Here is a 21,245-nt window from a genome sequence, read left to right as displayed (position 1 = left end):
GCCTGTGTTTTAATTGTGTTGTTTGGGGACTTACCTGGTGGTTCAGTGGTTAGGACTCCACGCTCTCACTGCCAAGGGCTCTGGTTCAATCCCTGGTCAGGGAACTAAGATCCCACAAGGTGTGTGCCAAACACACACACACAAAAAACAAAAACAAAGCAAGCAACCAAAAAAAAACCTGTGTTGTTTGTCTTTGTTATTGAGTTGTATGAGCTGTTTATGTAATTTGGATATTAACACCTCATTGGATATTTGATTTCAAATATTTTCTCTCATTCAGTAGGTTGCCTTTTCATTTTGCTGATGACTTCCTTTGCTGTGCAGAAGCTGTTTACTTTGATGTAATACCACTTGTTTGATTTTGCTTTTGTTGCCTTTACTTTTGGAGTCAGATTAAAAATTCAACGATCTAAAAACAAAACAAAACAAAAATTCAACATCAAGACTGATGTCAAGGAGCTTATCATCTATGTTTTCTTTTAGGAGTTTTACAGTTTCAGGTCTTTCATTAAAGTTTTCAATCCATTTTGAGTTAATTTTTGTGTGTGGTATAAGATAGTGGTCTAGTTTCATTCTTTTGCATGTGGCTGTCCAGTTTTCCCAGCACCATTTACTGAAGAAACTGCCCTTTCCCCATTATGTATTCTTGGCTCCTTTATCATAAATTAACTAACCATTTATGTGTGGGTTTATTACTGGGCTTCTATTCTGTTCTGTTGAACTATGTGTCTGTCTTTATGCCAATACTATTCAGTTTTGATTTCTATAGCTTTACAATATAGTTTGAAATCAAGACTTTGTCTTTCTCAAGATTGCTTTGGCTTTTTGATGTCTTTTGTGGTTCCATACAAATTTTTAAATTATTTGTTCTAGTTCTGTGAAAAGTGCCTTTGGAATTTTGATAGAAATTGCATGGAATCAGGAAGCATGTTGTTCAGTCTCCACGTGTGTGTGTTTTTTCCAGTTTTCTTTCTGTAATTGATTTCTAGTTTTATACCATTGTGCTTGGAAAAGTTGCTTGATATGATTTCAATCTTCTTTAATTCACTGAGATTTGTTTTCTGGTCTGACATGTGATCTATCCTGGAGAATGTTCCATGTGTAGTCAAGAAGAATGTGTACTCTGTTCATTCGTCTTTCCCCATCTTTTATATTTTACATATTTTTATTTTGTGTTTCCCTTAACCAATTACTGTAGTTATGGTTAATTTTACTACTTTTGTCTTTAACCTTCACACTAGCTTTATAAGTGGTTAATCTACTACCTTTACTTTCATATGTTTTCATATGAGATTTTACTTTCATATGTTTTCATATGAAATTTTACTTTCATATGTTTTCTTGTTTTAGTTAGTGCCTTTTTTTTCAGCTTAAAGAGGTCCCTTTAACATTTCTTTTCAGGCTGATTTAGTGGTGATGAACTCCTTTAGCTTTTGTTTGTCTGAAAAAAATCTCTCTCTCCTTCAATTCTGAACGATAGCCTTGCTAGGTAGAGTATTCTTGATTGGAAGTTTTTTCTTTTTTTGTTTTTTTTTCCTTTCAGCACTTTGAATATAGCATGCCACTCCTCTGGTTTGCAAAGTTTCTGCTGAAAATCCGCTTATAGTCTCCTGGGGGTTCCATTGTACGTAGTAAGTTCTGTTTCTTCTTACCATCTTCCCCTACTTTATGATCATTATTTATCCCTGAAAAGTTTCTCCTTGCATTCGTTCTTTTAAGTTGAAAAAATATCATTAATTTTAATCAGTGTTCTATGAGCTGAAATTCCCCAAACCAAAAAGCAACATGTTTTAAAGCAAAATTTATTTCTTCTATATTCTCTAGATCCATGTTTTAGAAAGAGGGATTTTGCAAAATTCACAAGTAGTCCTTAGAGTTAAACTGGGGCCAAGGAGGAAGCTCGGAAGGAGGCAGGATAGGAGAAGAGGTAAAACTACACTGAGGCCAAAAAGGACCATGAGCTCTGAGAGCTGTGAAGTGAAGAGAGAAGAAAGATACAGTGATGCTAAAAAAGGAATTTTAGTTGTTATTTGATTTGTTTTTGTGTTTTGCCAGGGAAAACTAAAGGGAGAAGAAACTATCATAGATATAATTCTTAACTCATAAACTCAATCTAACTGCATTGTAACAAAGTTGGTCAAGTAAATGATTACAACAAATGCTACAAGAAGTGTTGTGGGTTTCAGAGAATTCACAGAAGACCAGTACTGAACAAAATTTTTTGAATATTTTCTGGAATAAGAAAGTATGTTTTAAGCTATAGAGCATAGATTTTTGTGATTGTTTTAGTGGTTGTCACTCTTAAGGAAAAGTAATTTTACCACCATCTTTATCTTTGAAGAGTGTACTAAACCAACTTTATGTATCAAATACTAAGAGATATAGTAGTTCCTAAACTATTTTCCTTGCAAATCTGGGGCACAGAGCAGGTATGGCAACTAGGATCAAAGAATTACATATATTTTTCCCATAGTCAGTGGACACTAAAAGTATAACAATTATGAATACCAACTTTTGAAAGTAAAAAAAAAATTGTTGAGATCCACTAGTGCAAAATATTTAGATGATATTTACAGACAAAAACAAAAGCAAAAAGATAGAAAATGGGATTTTAGAGTAAAGGAATGACCAGGTCCAATGAAATAGACTTTTTTAGGCAGCACACTCTTGTGACTTATCCAACTCCTTTTAGTAGTGTGTTGCCTTCAGTATTGTTCTAAAGGAATTGTCCTCTTAGATAGAATTTTGTTATTCTGAAGTTATAAGCTTTTCACCAAAAATAATTACTATTAACATTTTCTTATAATCCTGTAGATATTTTTCTCTGCATATTTTTCCTTATAAAATTGGGGTTTTAAAATGGCACCAGATTATTCATATTATTTTTTCAGCTTTTTTGAAGTATAATTGACAAAATTAAAGATATTTAAAGTGTACAACATATAAGTTATGAAAAACAGAGTCTCTGGCGAATGGTGACACTAAATACACACTAAGTAACAAGTACAGCAGCCAAAAGTCAATTATTCGATTTGGATGAATTTTTCAAAGCATAACCCCATCAGGTTAATTAACACATCCATCACTTCATATATTTATCACTTTTTTTTTGGTAAAAACATTTAAGTTTTACTCTCAACAAATTTCAATTATACAATACAGTGTTATCAACTACAGTCACTATGTTATATGTTAGATCCTCAGAACTTATTCATTCTTTCATCTTGAAACTGAACATTTGTACCCTTTTACCAACCTCTCCCTACCCCCTCATCCCCCCAACCCCAGCCCCTGGCAACCACTTTTCCAGTCTCTGTTTCTCTGAGTTCAACTTTTTTTCATATTATTTTTGTGTGTGCATTTCTGGCTTCTGTAATTTTATAATTTTTAAAGTTGCCTTTTCACTTCACAAAATATAATTATTATAAAAAGTTTTTTTCCTATACAGTTACAAATATAAAATGTTACCAAGTGAGGTTCTAAATGAACCCTTGTCCTAGGTATTTTTATGGATAGGGTCTGGTAGATCCATCCCTATGACAGTGCTCTGGGTGAATTGATTCTAACTTTCCTATCTAGACATTAAAAAACAGAGTCTCATCTGTACTCCCATGTTGACTTAAGCATTATTCACAGCAGCCAAGGTATGGAAATGTAATAGGGAAGAACAAATCTGACTCCATGTTGGATCTGTTCCTTTTACTGTAAACTTCATGCTCTGTTGCCTGTGCTTAGTCATGCGGCCTCTGTACCTTTTGTAAAACAAAGTTGCCTGTGGCCTGAAATATACAGGATAGCACATTCTCAAAGCTCTGAACTTTAAGAGTATAACACCTTTCCATTCATATAGAGATAAAAAGTTGCATAACAGAGAATAACATTTGTTTTGTTGGAGGTTTACAGGAGCATCGTGACCTGACCTACATGGACAGCTGCAAGAACAAAGGATTCCAACAACAAGAAGTTTGCAACAACTAACCATGTCCCTCCCTCACCTGGCCTCTAAAGATGCTTTGTGGAAACCCTTTGGGAAGTTTGGGGTTTTTTGTGCATGAGCCACCCATCTCCTTGTGTGGCCATGTAATAAACCTTTCTCTGCTCCAAAAAAAAAACAAAAAACAAAACATAGTCTCTGGCAAATGGTGACACTAAACACACACTAAATAACAAGTACAACAGCCAAAAGTCAATTATTCCATTTGGATGAATTTTTCTAAGAGCATCTATCCAGTAATACACCGACTCCTTCCTTTACCATACACAATTATACATAAATATCTTTAGTGTAGTTACAGAATATTGGTATTCTGATTCCAAATTGACTTCTATTTGTTATAATTTAGCTAAAATCCAGTTTTTCATGAAAAAAATGAATCTGTCTCTAAATTCTAAGTTTAGATAATTTATCAAGTGTATTGTAGAGTCAATTTATACTTTAGTTGGGAGATTAGATTATATGACCTGTAAGAATTCTTTCAACTGTAAGGGAAATATTTCAATTCACCCAAGTTTATGATGGACATTTAATTTAGTCTATCATGAGGTTTTATATATGAACCTTAATTATTAATTTTTCCCAATGGTAAAATATGGAATTGCTATGCTTCTCTAGACATTTAAGAAAATGTAGATTTTCATAGTTAAAAACAGGTGAAAAAAATTTTTGTTTTATTATAAAAACAAAATATACTCAATAAAGAACTATTAGCAAATACAATGAAATGAGTTTCTAAAGAAAAAACTAATTACTAAAAGTTAATCACTGCTAACATTTAAGTATGTGTCCTTCCCTGCTTTTCTAGTTATAAACAGACAGCGAGTTATATATTACAAACATTTTCTCATGTTAATAGTCCTCTAAAACCATGTTTTTAAAGACCATGTATTAACAGTATAGGTATACCAAAATGTCCCTAACAAAACCCAAATTCTTGGGCATTTATGAGAAAAAAAAATCACTGTGATGAACAACTCTGTACATATAACTTTGCCCACATTTCTTATTATTGTCTTAGGATAAATTCCAAGAAGTATTATTTCTGGGCCAAAGAGTATACCCATTTTAAGACATTTGTCAAATATGACCAATTTGCCTCCAGAAAATTAATACCTATTCACCTCTCAGTGGTAGTATATGAGCATTCCACCTTCCCCACAACCTCTGTAAAAATGGATTTTTTCCCCCTTTAATTCTTTTTTTTTTTTTTTTTTCTGGTATGCGGGCCTCTCCCTGTTGTGGCCTCTCCTGTTTCGGAGCACAGGCTCCGGACGCGCAGGCTCAGCGGCCATGGCTCACGGGCCCAGCTGCTCCGCGGCATGTGGGATCCTCCCAGACCGGGGCACGAACCCGTATCCCCTGCATCGGCAGGCGGACTCTCAACCACTGCGCCACCAGGGAAGCCCTCCCCCCTTAAATTCTTTTTCTGCACCCAGTGTTAAGTAGTACTTAAGGAAAGAAATTGTCTTATAATTGTTCCCTTGATTCTCAATACAGTGCCTGCCATATAGTCTGCATTCAAGAAATATTTATTAAATTAAAGAATGAATCAATATATATGATTCTAAGCTAAACATGAGGTGAATATGGAAAAATAATAGAATGTAGAGGAAAAAAAGAAAAACTAAATTAGGAATCAGGAGGCTAGTTCCGCTCCTAACCAGTTTCATCATATCAGGCAAATAATTTAACCTGTCCAACCTCTTCTCAGGACTGGCTTCATGGACATGCATCGCTTACAGTCACATAGGGGCCTGCCCTCAGAGAGAGCTTCTGATTTGTTTAATGCTCTGCTGTCGCCATCTTGAAACGCCTAAAAATTTTTGAACAAGAGCCAAACATTTCCATTGATGCAAACTGTGTAGCTGGTCCTGCCTCTACCTCCTCATCTGTAAAACATGATAAGAAAAATGAGGCCCATTCAAGCCACAGCAATTGTGATGCGATGAGTTCTTCCTGAATACTACCCACGAGGCTACTGTTTAGGTATGTAAATATCTTGAAACAATTTTGAGAGTCATTCTGATTGCTTGATGGAGATCCTTTGTTCTGTGAATCACTCAGCCCTTTTCTCTAACCGGCCTCTGTCAGTGGTTTCCTCCAGCCTCTCTCTTCTGAATCAGCTGCATTATTGCACTGGATTATTCTGTATTTACACCTGCAGTACTGCAGCTCTTAACTTTTTAGGATGAAGGGACTGGGAAAGAGAAAGTTACTCCTGATGATAAATTCCTCTGGTGCGAAAAGAAAGAATTATCCAGTATAATTTTCTATAATGAGGGTATTGAGCAGAAAAAAAAAGAAAAACTTTGAAAAATCAATTTGAGCTTCGAAACTTTAACTCGCAGATAATCCAAATCATGGAATAGTATGGTTCCTTTCTTTCTTTCTTCCCTGCTGCCTTCTTTTCTTCTTTCCTTTATTCCTCCCTCTCTCCCTCCCTCCTTTCTTTCCTTCCTTCCTTTCTTCTTTCCTCCCTTCCTTCCTTCCTTCCTTCTATTTCTAAAAGCAATTCATCTCCACCCCCAAATTAAGTATCATTTCATAAACGAAAATTCTCACATACAACTCTTTCAGAAGGGAACAAAACTCCTGCTCCAGTTTTATTTTGGAGTAGTCATTTTGAAACTAAGTGATGGACTATAGAGGAAAAATCACTGCAAGTTGCCCAGAGATGGGAACAGCATGCAAATTACTACTAATTTAAATTACCTTCCTTTCTTCTCCACTCTAGAAAAATGCCATGTTTATTTTAAAACATTTATATCTGAGCAGTTCAAGCTATTTCAAGATGTTATCTGTGTCAACACGCATAATGAAATGTGGTGGGTAAATATTCTGCCATTTTACAGAGAGATGGAAAGTGAAAACAACCGGCCCAAAGTGACACAAGGCTGAGATCTCTGAGCCTAATGTTCTTTGCTGCATCTTAAAATGTTTAATAAAGCACACTCCCGTTAATGAACTGGAACCATTTGGAAGCATTTTTTTAATGTTTCCTAAAATGTTTACTCTTAAGACTTCATTATACGTAAAACAAACTAGATGATATAAATCTACTTGACAGCTTGGTCTTGCCCTTAATAAGTAGTGCTTTTCTACAAAGCATATGTTTAGGAGAATGCTGATGATACTGGCATGGTTGGTATTCTGAGCCTCTCCCTGAGACCTGGGTAGACAGAACACAAACATAATGTAACACATGTCCATCAGTGCATAGTTCGCAAAGACACCTATCTTGGTCCAAGTTTTCTGTCAATTTTGCTCTTTGTTTGCAATAATGTGAAAACACATTGGCAATGTGTAGTCATAGGGAGTAAAGTAGTATGACTATTTGAAAGGTCAACTAACTTTTAACTGTTACAGTTCAAATTAAGATGTCAAAGAAATTGTCTAATCCCCAGAATGAATTAAAGTGGCTTCTGTAAGGGCCTGCCTCACTCTCAGGAAATAACAACGTAAGCAAAGAGACCACCTGGTTCCTCTAAAAAAGTCATTAGGTGTTATTCAGGCATAAGGCAAACTTTGTGTAAGTAATTTTGATGTGTGTGTGGAGATTCACACATTCATTCTTTCATTCTTTCAAAAAGCTATTATCTGACATGTACTAGGCAGTGTGTGATAAGGTAGATACACACACTAATACTTATCTGATGATACATCAGATAAGATTAGGTTGAGCTGAGAGCAGCAGCAGATTTCTCCCTCCCCCCAAACATCATTAGCTTAATCAAGATAGAATTTAATTTCTCCCACACTTGTAAGTCTGAAGGAAGCAGTTTAGAGTTGTTATGTTGGCACTGCTGCCTGAAGTCCTTAGGGACCCAGGCTACATCCAGGTGTCTGCTCTGCATCCCTTGGGTGTGGCCTTTCTCTACTTCTTCCCAGATGGAGGTACAGCCATCCCATCCACACCCCAAGCAACAGATTGAAGAAGAGGAAATAAGCAGAACCAAGTATTTGCCAACCATCATTTAAGGAAATTTCCCATAATCTGCCATACATTTCTCTTTTTACATCCTACTCACCAAAACCCAACCAAAGAGCTCATATCTAAGTTAAAGGGTGTTTGGGAAATATATCTTTAGTTCATGCATCCATGTACCCAACAAAAAAAATCAGGGGGTATCTAAGAGGGGAGAAGAGATGTCGGGGAAATTATCAATTTCTGCCATGCATGGCCCCAAACCTCTTGTACCTAATACTCTAATAGAGCTAAAGGAGGGAGGAAGAGGGGCAGAGTCAGCTTACACTATAATTTACCAATTTCAAGATACTCTTCTCCCAAGGCAATAGAAATAAAACCAAAACTAAACAAATGGGACCTAATCAAACTTACAAGCTTTTGCACAGCAAAGGAAACCATAAACAAAACAAAAAGACAACCTACATAATGGGAGAAAATATTTGCAATCAATGCAACCGACAAGGGCTTAATTTCCAAAATATACACACAGCTCATACAAGTCAACAACAAAAAAACAAACAACCCAATCAAAAAATGGGCAGAAGACCTAAAGAGACATTTCTACAAAGAAGAAATACAGATGGCCAATAGGCACATGAAAAGATGCTCAACATCACTAATTATTAGAGAAATGCAAATCAAAACTACAATAAGGTACCACCTCACGCTGGTCAGAATGGCCATCATTTAAAAGTTTACAAATAACAAATGCTGGAGAGGGTGTGGAGAAAAGGGAACCCTCCTACACTGTTGGTGGGAATGTAAGTTGGTGCAGCCAATGTGAAAAACAGTATGGAGGTTTCTCAGGAAACAAAAAATAGAATTACCATATGATCCAGCAATCCCACTCCTGGGCATATATCCAGACAAAACTATAATTCAAAAAGGTACATGCACCCCTATGTTCACAGCAGCACTATTTGCAATAGCCAAGACATGGAAACAACCTAAATGTCCATTGGCAGATAAATGGATAAAGAAGATGTGGTACATATATACAATGGAATAATACTCAGCCATAAAAAAGAATGAAATAATGCCATTTGCACCAACATGGATGCAACTAGAGGTTATCATACTAAGTGAAGTAAGTCAGAAAGAGAAAGACAAATACCGCTTATATGTGGAATCTAAAATATGACACAAATGAACCTATCTATGAAGCAGAAACAGGATCAGGGACATACAGAATAGACTGGTGGTTTGCCAAGCGGGAGAGGGGTGGGAGAGGGAAGGATTAGGAGTTTGGGATTAGCAGATGCAAATATATAGAATGGATAAACAACAGGTCCTACTGTATAGCACAGGGAACTATATTCAATATCCTGTGATAAACCATAATGGAAAAGAATATGAAAAAGAAAGTATATATATATGTATAACTGAGTCACTTTGCTATACAGCAGTAATTAACACAACATTGTAAATCAACTATACTTCAATTTAAAGAACTATTAAAAAAAAGAAATCTTTGTAGAGGTAGTGTTATTTAACAACATAACTCAGGTAACAATTTCTCCAGGAAGGCCACCTCCACCCATGGTTGCAAGATGGATGTCCTTTTTACAAGCTCTCTTCCATCTTTTGCAGTATCTATCATAACATTTATTACCAATATAATATTTGTTTATCTCTTCTCCACTCCCTCCCACCCCAAGTTGATTGTAATGCCTTGAGGGCCATAACCTGAATTTGTATTCTTTCTATTCCCAAGTATCCCTAGCCTAGGATGTGACATACATTATTAGATTCAAGAAAAGTGTCTATTACTTAAATTGGATAATAAATAAACTGCAGATAGAGGCTCTCTAATCAAATATAACAAAGCTAGTTACCATAGAGTAGTAGTATAAACAGAATTTCTCCAGCTATCAAAATATTTAGCACCAAACTTTTTGCTTACGAACAGAAGCGATTCTTTTATTTTCATCAATATTTAGAATATCATCTAATCGTCTGAGCATGTTAAATATTGTTGACAAACTTAGAACTCATTGCATTTTGTTGATGATGAATGTTATGACAATTATAAAAATTTAAAAATCACCCTATTATCAAGATTGCCCCCCAAAAAACTCTCTTAAAATACTTTAACAGAAAACATGAAGAACTATTTCTATCTTCTCTATACAAATGATAAAGCTGGGCTCAGAATGACACAAGTGGAAATAGACTAACACACATGCCTCTAACCAACATTGTTTCTTAGGTTTATACCCTATACAATTCTAGTGGGGCAGGCCTCCAGCGGACGACAAGACTGTCGCCAAAATGGATTCCATGGCTCAGTCTCTCCTTCCCTCTGTTACCCATACACAGCTTTGAAAAAAGAGAAATTTCAGCTGATATGATTTTTTTAAAGCCTTTTTCATTTCGGACCTATTCATCTCCTATGTAATTATTCATAATTTTTTCTTGATTTTCTTAGGTCACACATGCATGTTCTAAAAAAAAATGCGTGTTCTTCAAATCAGAAATTCAACTGTTGGGATACTTCTGAATTTACAGTTGCTTGGTTTTAAGATAAATGTATCCAAAATAGAAGAGCTTTGTTTAAAAGTCTCCAGTTTTTTTTCCCCATCGCACTGTACACTGTTATGTTATGATTCATTCAATTACTAAATATTTGTTGAATACTAACTATGTACAAGGCAGTGCCTATGATAATACAAAAATTTGCATTCACATTACATTTTCCTTAATTGGGACTATACAATACATTACAATTAGCTACAGGTATTCTATTTTAAGTTGCTATTTATATAATTCTACATGTAACTGAAACATAGACAACAAGTTGGAAACCGAGGAAAATTGGTGAAAAATCAAATATATACATATATATGTATGTGTACATAATTTTCTATATAAGATATGAGTTGTTGGGGGAAAATTTCTTGCTTTAAGCAAGTAGTGACTCAAAATATTAAAGAAAAATTCTCTATTCAGAGAGTAAAACACTAATGATGAGGAAGAAAATGACTCCTCGTCTTTCTTTTTTACTCCTTGGGCTTAGGGCATGAGATCTGATAACTTTTATCACTTATAGGTATACACATAATTAGTGATTGTAAGTTTATTTGTTTTTTCCTCCAGTTCATTCAACCATCTGATTTTCTAAGTACTACATATTATTTTTTATCAATATTACTTTTTCTAGGAAGAACTTATATTCAAAAGAAGTTTCCATAGGGCCCGTTAACAAATTACAGACGATGCTGAATCCTTTCTGTCCTTCAATGTCTCACTCAATAGAATTCAAATCTTAGTATTCTTTAAGCCAGGTAGACAGCTCTATAGAAAGCAGCTATTTTCATACATTGCTATGCTGGTCTTGGGCCCATGCCATTTTTTTCTCTTCTATATGGGATATTCTATAAAAAGCTAAAGAGAATGTTAAACCTAAGAAAGGAAAGAAACATGACTCACTGGCAAGTTGCAGTAATAAAAAACAGAACTAAGTATCAAATAAGGAGTGCTTCATAAAATATAGGGCACTATGTAAATATCAGTACCATTATTCAGTCACGTAAGCAAAGTTTATTGAATGCTAGGTGATAAAGGTAAATAAAATGTTTTCATTTAGGAAGTTAGGGAGGAGAAAGAGATGTAGACTATGAGAACAATTCAGTAGAGGAGATATGGCAACATGGTGCAAGGAGCAGCTAGATTGGCCCAAAGGAATCAGGGATGGTTTCCTAGTGAAAGGAAGTCTTGAGCTAAGAACATAAACATAAGTAGGGGTTTGTTAGGTAAACAGAGAAGAGGACATTCTAGGGAGAGAGAGTAGTGTGTACAGAGACTTGAAAGAGCTTGGCTTGTTCAGAGAACAGTAGGCTGCCCCATATGGTGACCATGTAGGTAGGCAGGGCTCAGATCAAGAAGGGTCTCCAATGCCAGGCAACAGCCTTTGGATTTGTCTTCTAAGTTTTCTGAGCCACGAGAGGATTTTCTGCAAGAAAGGAACATAATCACATCTGCATTTTTAAAAAGATCATTCTGGTAACGGTGATGAATGCTCATATTAGGATATGAGAAATGAGGAAGAGGGTAACTTGGTGATATATTTAATGAATAATTAATATAATTTATTAACTGACTGGTTGTGGGAGGATGAGTCTGAAGTTTCTAATGAATGAAGTTTCTGATGAATTTCTTAGTGAATGCTGGTACCATTCACTAAGAGGGGAACACACGGGGTGGTGCAAGTATTTGGAGGAAAAGTGACTTGTTTGGGAATGTTGAGATTGAGTACTGGAGGGCCACCCAGAAGGAATATTCCAGAAGGAACATGTCTAGAAGGAAATTTGATATATGGTAAGGAGAGAGGTCTAGGCTGGAAATAAGATTTAGGAATTATTATCCTATCAGGCAGTGGTTCTCAGACATTAGTGTATATAAAATCACCGAAGTGGCTGTTAGATGCCCATTCCTTGGTCTAATCTTCAGAGGCTCTGGTTGAATGGTCTAGGAGAGGCCCAGGAATCAATACTGAAATAAGCTTCCTGGTGACTGTGCTGCAGATGGTCTAGAGCAAAGAGCAGGAAGAGAACTACAAGGAAGTGGCAGCAAGAACCCCAAAAGTGGAAAGTTTCAAGGAGTGGAGGTGGTGACATGAATACAGCAGGGAGGTCAAGAAATGTTGGAGCTGAGGGCTTCCCTGCCGGCGCAGTGGTTGAGAGTCCGCCTGCCGATGCAGGGGACACGGGTTCATGCCTGGGTCCAGGAGGATCCCATATGCCATGGAGCAGCTGGGCCCGTGAGCCATGGCCGCTGAGCCTGCGCATCCGGAGCCTGTGCTCCGCAACAGGAGAGGCCACAACAGTGAGAGGCCCGCGTACCACCAAAAAAAAAAAAAAAAAAAAAAAAAGAAATGTTGGAGCTGAAAGCATTCACTCGACTTGGCAGCCTTCAGGGGAGACACTGGTGACTCAGAAGAGCAGGTGCAGTGACGTGGTGAGAGCAGACACTGGTTGCAGTAGGTAGAGAGTAACTGCAGGTAAGGAAGAGACCTAGTGAATGAAGCTTGGCTAGGAAGGGAATCCCTCATGAACAGAATTTGAAATCTAATGTCCAAAGGACCAGGTTCAAGCCCTAAGGTTGCCACTTAATGGCTAGATTATATAATATCTTCATGGAGCCCATTTTCTTATTTATACTATGTTAATAATGTCTATGTACAGAGCCATATGTACAAGTTAAATATAATACTGCATGTGAAAGAACTTTGCAAATTGCCCTTCCAAATTTTTCTATTAGCAAACCATTTGAGTAGCAGAAAATCCTAAACAGTTATATACAGCAGACATCTTACTTGTGTCTGTCCACTGCGACGAAACATCCCCACCTTCAGCTATTGGAGTGTTCACCCCATGAAAGCAGAGGACTTTAGAGCAAAAAAGAATCATACGTAATGTCCTAAATAGACCAATGCCCTTACTTTACAGATGAGAACCCAGAGGTGTGAGACAGGAATGAAGGTTAAATGATTTATTCAAAGTCATACACTAATTCATGGCAAAGACGGGCATAAATTCAGCCAGACTCCTGACTCACTCTAGCCAGCCCCCTCCGCCTGCATAATAACATACTTCTTTTAATTCTCCACCATTTAAATTTTGGTCTTTCTCTTTTAAAGCAAAGAGAGAAGAAGGTGATTGAAGCTTTGCTGACCGGGATAAAGGAAGACGTGTTTAATTTGACCAAGTCCAGAGGTTCAGAGGTAAGTTCCTTGAAATACATTTTTGATATCCATCCCTCTGAGTCTCCAAGCCTTGAAGCAGATGCCAACTCAGTCTAGAATCTCAGCTGTAGTAGAGGGATCAGCCAGCAACAGGGTTACTAGTGCTGCTACATATTTCTTTCAATTAATCCCCATTTATAATTGAAGAGCTCTCCAAAACATTAACATTAAAAGACTGCAGTTTGAGATAGGCCTTGAGTGGTTCATGAGACACCCTTAGAAAGCAAATGCTAGAGACGGTTTGCTTCTATCAGAAGGATAGAGATGCTACTTCCGCACTATACTTAAATATTTACACCTCCATCTTCCTTTCTAAGCCGCCCAGAGCAGGCCAAGACTTTTGATTCCTCTCACCTAGCAGAATGGCATATATAGTAGGGATATATAGTAGGGATCATATATAGTAGGCATCATATATAGAAGGGATCCTATAGATGGTTATTGAATGAATGAGTGAAATAGTTTCATCCATAACTCTCTTATCAGTTTACTCCTTAACAGAAGAATCCCTAATAAATTGACTTCTGAATGTTATTTTTCTTCCCTTAGACCCTCAATCTCCATCTTTTCTGCCTAGATTTCCACTAAGCTAATTGTAACCTCTATTTTGCCCTTCCTCACAACTTTTCCTGATACATAACACTCTATAGTTGGCCAGTTAAAGGAACTGTTTACAATATTCTTTATTTTGTGAACTAATAATGTAAACAATATATAAGGTAACACAAATATAGTTAGAAAGACAACCTAACCAAAGTCACAAAACTTTGTTGGTAGATTTGAACAAACATTAATGTGCATGACTGAGAAATGTTTCTTGATAGTAAAGAAGAAATTTCTCTCTAGAGCCTCTTGCTCTACTTTCCAGAGCTTACGCTTTTATCATTTCCTTTAAAAGGGGGAAAAACTTGATTTGCTGTTTTCTAAGATGTCACTTTGTTCTCTTTCCTTTCACATATTTTAAGAAACTTCCCTTTGAGTTTTTCTTGTCACAGTGTGTATTTATTCTGTTATATTTGAACTGGAAGCTCTTTAGGACAAGAATTGTCCTCTATATATGGACGGAGCAATGTTTACTTTTAGTGCTCAGTACTTTTAAACCTCTTCTTTTTTTCAGAGAAGGTGCACTAATCATAGGCTAATACACCTCAGAAAGGTAGATCATGATGTATGAAATGGAATAGTTTCATAAGACAGAAAATAAAAAAATACAATAAAATGCAGAGGTTAGATATGAGTTTAGGTCTGAATCAGTTATTGAAGAGGTACAGAGTGATAAAAAGGGAATATGTTACTGGGAAATAACTGTTGGGAGGTCAAAGCACTGGGAAGAAAATGAAATTCAATAACCATCTGAGTACTGACTCAAGGTTGGGAAGGATTCAGTGTTGGGGAAGACATGATTCTTCGCCTCCTGCAGTGAAGAAAACACACATGTACACGCAACTAGAAAGCAAAGCGGACCTGCGTAAGGCGACAAAGAAACAGAGAAAGGACATTCTAGGAAAATTTAAAGAACAATACAGCTTTACTCATTAAGGGTGAAAATTATTCAGAGTGCCTCACATTCTAATGTATGAAGCTGCTTTTATTGGTTCCCGGAAGTCACGAGGGCTATTATTTTCCCAAATCAGGAGCACTTTGTATACGCCTCATTTTGTATATTGTCACTAGGTTTTTTATTTACTGCCTTTCCTAAATTTTGGGACACATGGAATTGTACTTAAGATTTTAGGTTACTATTTAAGCACAGCAAATGTGATTTCATAAGATACACATTTTTATTAAGTGAAACTCTATCACTTTTTGAAATATGCCTTGCATTAATGGATCTTGTAAATCAAAGATTCACAACTAAAAGGAATATATAGTAGGGATCCTATAGATGGTTATTGAATAAATGGGTGAAACATATGACAACATATGGTCCACTTAACTACTTCTCAGCAGTATTTGTCAAAAAGTCAAATGCTATTGCTGGACTAACAGGTACTAGAATTCTAAAGTTATTATGATATTAAAGAGTCACTTTAGATTTTTCAATCTGTAATGATAGTACAATATAAAGTCAATAGCTCTTGATTTTCTTGCTATGTTACATCCTGTGACCACTGACGGTAATGTGAAACATTTCCTGCTATTCACTGATTTAAAAAACCCACATTTTTCCAGAGACTGGGCAGGAGATAAGATGTCAAGAAGTAATGAAATGAAAGAGGATAATGCAAAGGAACCAAAAAGAGAAAAACATTAAAGTGATGTTATTTTTTTCCCCTGTGTATGCAGATGGACAGGAAAATTATAGCAGTAATTGCAGACTCCTTTTCACCAAAGACAGAATGGCCTTGGGGAATTAGAGTATGAGAGAAAAAGTCCAGTGAAACTACATTCTCATCCAGGCTCCACCTGAGTTGCTGGATTTGGCCAAGGTCATTTACCCTTCTGTGCCTTAGTTTCTATAACTGTTGAAAAATATATATTTTTTAAACAACAGATATTTATTTTCTTTATTTCTTGCTCCTTTTTATTTTTATTTTTTTTGTGTTATTGTTTTTATTTTATTTTATTTTATTTTATTAGTTTCTGCTTTATAACAAAGTGAATCAGTCATACATATACATCTGTTCTCTTGCTCCTTTTTTAAAAAAAAAATTATATTGGATTAGTTGATTAACAGTGTTGTGTTAGTTGCAGGAGTACAGCAAAGTGATTCAGTTATACATATACATGTATCTATTCCTTTTCAAAATGTTTTCCCATCTAGGTTATTACAGAACACTGAGCAGCGTTGTGCTATACAGTAGGTCCTTGTTGGTTATATAAATATATTTTATTTATTTATTTTTAACATCTTTATTGGAGTATAATTGCTTTACAATGGTGTGTTAGTTTCTGCTTTATAACAAAGTGAATCAGCTATACATATACATATATCCCCATATCTCTTCCCTCTTGCGTCTCCTTCCCACCCTCCCTACTCCACCCCTCTAGGTGGTCACAGAGCACCGAGCTGATCTCCCTGTGCTATGTGGCTACTTCCCACTAGCTGTTTTATGTTTGGTAGTGTATATATGTCCATGCCACTCTCTCACTTCATACCAGTTTACCATCCCCCTCCCCGTATCCTCAAGGCCGTTCTCTACGTTTGTGTCTTTATTCCTGTCCTGCCCCTAGGTTCTTCAGAACGTTTTTTTTTTGGATTCCATATATATGTGTTAGCATATGGTATTTGTTTTTCTCTTTCTGACTTACTTCACTCTGTATGACAGACTCTAGGTCCATTCACCTAACTACAACTAACTCAATTTCGTTTCTTTTTATGGCTGAGTAATATTCCATTGTATATATGTGCCACATCTTCTTTATCCATTTATCTGTCTATGGACACTTAGGTTGCTTCCATGTCCTGGCTATTGTAAATAGAGCTGCAATGAACATTGTGGTACATGACTCTTTGAAAAAGATTATTTGCCTCTTTAGTGATTGGGAAGATAATTCTTTAGGGGCCCCAAAAAGTGGTCAGAAAAAGGTGCTATGAGAAAACCAAGTAGTACTATTATTATTGAGCTGTGTATCCTGTTGTCATGAGTCATCTTGGGGCAAAGACACAGAAGCAATTCCAAGTGTGGCTGAGCATCAGAGACAATTAAAAGGAGGCCAGTGCACTAAGCGGGTGTTAAGGTAGATTTTAGTTGCATTGAAATCTGCCCTTTACTCGTTCAAAAAAACCAAAGCAGGGGGGCACTTTTAAAATAAGTATAGCAATGTGATTATACAAATAGACTTTCGAAATATTAAAGCCAGTCTGAATCCATGGTTTGCCACTTAGTACTATGACCTTGGCAAGTTTCTTTAAACTTCATTTTTCCCATCTGTATAATAACATCTATAGGGCTATTGTAGGGCCTTAAAAACGTACAGGGTTACAAGGACTCAAGAAAGTTAGCTATTATTGTAATTTATAGGAGATAGAAGAAAGTAGAAATTCAGACTGATAAATAAGTGAATCTTTAAAAAAAGTAAGAGAAAAAGACAGGTTTGTATTTTATAAAACATTATATGATTCAAGGGGTCTAGGAAGAGGCAAACTTGTTTTATCAAGTCTGAATCCACCCCTATTTCATGAGTCTACCGCAACCCGTCAAACCTATGATATCTCGCACACAAAACACAAACAGGAAAAACCTTCCGTGTGCTTCAACAAAAACAGCTTTCCATTTTAAAGCCACCTATATATATTTATATATATATATTTTTGTTTGTTTGTTTGTTTGTTTGAAAAATCTCTTGGATACCCAATAGCTCTTTTAAAACAAAGCTCAGATGCTGTGTCTCTGTTGTTTTAAAGAGAGAGCAATCAGAGGAGCGCGGATTACCTCCCTTTGAATCTCCCTGGGGGCTGGGAAGCCTTCAGGCAAAGCCCGGGGGGCAGGACGCTTTTTTTTTTTTTTTTTTTAAATCGATCTCGGAACCTTCGCTCTGGCGGCGGGGGCGGGGGTGGGGCGGGGGTGGGAGGGGTCTGGCCGCGGGGCGCGGCGCCGCTCACCCATCCCCCCCGAGCGCGCGGCTGGGCGGCCGGCCGGCGGTCGCGAAAGATGCGGAGGGGCGGCGGCGCGGGCCCTACCCAGCCCGGGCGGCGGGGCGGGCGCCGCCCGAGGCGGTAGGGCGCGCGCGGGGGCGCGCCGGGCCGGGGAGGCGCGCTCCGGCCGCGCTCGCTCCGCGCTCCCTCCGCTGGTTCGCTCGCTCGTTCCCTCCTCCCTCAGCAGCCGCGGCGGCAGCAGGAGAAGGCGGCGGCGGCGGCGGCTGGGGATCAGACATGGCGGCGGATCTGAACCTGGAATGGATCTGCTCCCTGCCCCGCTCCTGGACTTACGGGATCACCCGGGGCGGCCGAGTCTTCTTCATCAAGTAAAGAGCTGGGGACGGCGCGGGGGCCCGGAGGGGGCGGGAGGCTGGCGACAGAGGGGAGCGAGCCGGGTCGGTGCCTCTCCGGCCCCCTCGGCTCCTCCCGCGCCCCCACTCACGCCCCGTCTCGGCCCCTTCTCTCACCCCTGCAGCGAGGAGGCGAAGAGCACCACCTGGCTGCACCCCGTCACCGGCGAGGCCGTGGTCACCGGGCACCGGCGGCAGAGCACAGGTAACCCCGAGCCCGGCCGGGCCCGAGCGGAGTTGGGTTTCGCCGGGAGGAGGCTGCAGAGCCCTGGCCGCCCACCTCCTGCCGGCAACCTGCCCCGAGCCGCCGTCCCCGGGAGGCGGCGAGGTGGGGCGGAGGCCGGCGGGCGGGGGCGGCCGCAGGTAGAGGGGCCGGGGGACTTCCCTCGAGTCTCCGGACGCCCCTCTCCTCCGCCTTTGATCGCCACTAGCCCACGGCGCCCTCTGCCCCATCCCAACCTGCTCTTCCTCCACGCCCCTGGGTGGCCCACTCCCCTCCCCCGGGAAACCTGGGATCCTGAGTTTTTCCTCCCGCGGCCACTCCTGAGTCCTCCGAGCGCCCCCCGGGCCCCCCACCTCACCCCCCTTTCAACCTTTAGGAAGTCCTTTCCCACTCCCCTCCTGCAGCCCGGGACCCTGCCTCTCTTCTGCCGGGAGAATGTGTCCACATCCTCCCCCTCCTCCCCGGGAGCTGCCTCCCTCCTCCTGTGCGGCTTCCTCCTCCGAGGTGGGACTTGTGGGTAGGTGGCTGTTGGAGGAGGAGGAGGAGAGGAGTTTGGGGGTGCTTCGATCCTCTCCGCGGCAGAGCGGCTTGGGAAATCAGCACGCTTTCCCTCGTGCCCCCGGAGGAGCAGCCGGGGCCGGGGCAGGCATTTGCAGCTGCAGTTGCTGGCCAGCCAGATTCGAAGTCCCTGGCGGCGGCACCGAGGTCGCACACACGGCCAGGAGGCGGTGGGCGTGCTGGGAGGTGTCCTGCGTGTGGGCACTGGTGCCGTAATAGGAGAGGGTCGCCGGCGAAGCATATCTTCCTGGTGCCTTGGGTAGCTTGTTTTGAATGCTGCATGTGAGTTGAGCTGGAGGAGAGCTGATTGGAGCTTCAGTGCTGGTCTGGCTGTCTTTTGTCGTTCTTTGTGTACATTCTTGAAACTTGTTTGTCTTTGAAACGTAACATGTGTTCTCTTCCTGGCCTGCCTCTGTTTCGGGTGATTGGAAAGGCTTGAGAGCAGTTTGGGTGGAAGGTGAGGCCGGCTTCAGAAGTCTGTAGAGCTTGCCCTCCGGGATACTTCTCCAACTCTGAGATTCTCTCTTAAAGTTGCCAGGATATTGAACAAGCCTGCCTTCTCTATTAAATTCTGGAGTTCAGCGAAGTGACTAATATCTCTAAATTTGCAAAAAGGTGGAGGAGGAAAGGGAAAGCTGGTATAGCAAGCATGATGAGGTTACATTTTTAAGGCATTTCTGACTAATACGGCGTCATATTTCTTAACTCCCCTTGTCGTCTTTGACTTGAATGTACATTTCAGTGTTTTGCATACGTAAGTCAACTTTGATGGCCTCTTTGCCTTATGGATAGTAACAGGTTTGTGTCACAAGAGATAATATGATATTTATTTAGCCTAATCGTCTCGTGGAATTATTCCATGATTATTTTGCCTATGTGAAATATAAATCTTTATCCTATTTACCCCCAAGGATTTGATAACATTCACACCTCAGAAAATTTTATTATATGATTTCAGGTTAATTTTATTTTTGAGAGATGATCTTGATTTTTCTCTGGTTTGGTTTACTTTGACTTTGTACACACATCATCGGTTTTTTATTTCAGAGCGGTTTTTTGGTTAAATCCAAGACACTGGTCGTTTGTAAGTAATATGTAGCACAGAATGGTGCCATCCTTCACCTGCATTATTGCCAGGTTTATTACTTGAAACTTCACATCTCTTAAAGTCAGGTCTGTAGAAACACACATGTATGTATAAGTATGTGATTTCAGATTTCTTTCCCCCTAATTAAGTACTTAGGAAGTTCTTTCTCATCAGTGACATTTCCTGGATGGATTCACTTATGTAGCTGAAAGATATGGTCTTACATAGACACAACATACCTAGGAAGAAGTGGGTGTTACCTTTTACGCATAGTCTTTTTCTTTGGTTTTGGGGGAGTTTTTGGCCTACCGTTCAAGGGTACTTACCTAGGATTACAAGGCATCCCTTTGCTTTTTTGGCTGCCAGGGCGCAGTTCCTCTCCACTCTGATCAAAGTGTATAATTATGTCAGATAACCTCTAATATTGTTGATACTTTTCTGGTGGCTTTACATTTGAATTGCCATTTTCCCAAAAATGATATTATATCTGAGTTTTATTACCAGTCTAATGCTTTTTAGGGGGGTTACAAACCTACTTAATAAATGAAAATAGCTGATCATGGAAAGGAATAATTAAAATGGTTTGAAACTTACTGTGCTGTACTATCGAAGTAATACTAATGGTGAAATGTATGTTTTTTTTAGATTTGCCTACTGGCTGGGAAGAAGCATATACTTTTGAAGGTGCAAGATACTATATAAAGTGAGTTTTTTTAATTATGATTTTTTTCCTTGGTA

The 21,245-nt window shown here is 39.0% G+C and overlaps 1 protein-coding gene across 26 annotated transcripts in view; it reads left to right on the top strand.

The window, feature by feature from the left end:
• Positions 1-18,478: 18,478 nt before the first annotated feature.
• PLEKHA5 (pleckstrin homology domain containing A5) overlaps positions 18,479-21,245 on the top strand; it is a gene marked incomplete at its 3' end in the record, with an annotated part of 238,789 nt that continues 236,022 nt past the window's right edge. For all 26 annotated transcript variants that reach the window (XM_079715610.1, XM_079715618.1, XM_079715612.1 and 23 more), the window contains exons 1-3: positions 18,479-18,615; positions 18,765-18,844; positions 21,153-21,210. In XM_079715610.1, the coding sequence (XP_079571736.1) occupies positions 18,524-18,615; positions 18,765-18,844; positions 21,153-21,210 (230 nt within the window). In that variant the 5' untranslated portion in view covers positions 18,479-18,523. The remainder of the gene's footprint in view (positions 18,616-18,764; positions 18,845-21,152; positions 21,211-21,245) is intronic.

This window comes from Hyperoodon ampullatus (genome assembly GCF_949752795.1).
Source record: "Hyperoodon ampullatus genome assembly, chromosome: 11".
Classification (NCBI taxonomy): Eukaryota; Metazoa; Chordata; class Mammalia; order Artiodactyla; family Ziphiidae; genus Hyperoodon; species Hyperoodon ampullatus.
This window is presented reverse-complemented; position numbering and strand designations above follow the sequence as displayed.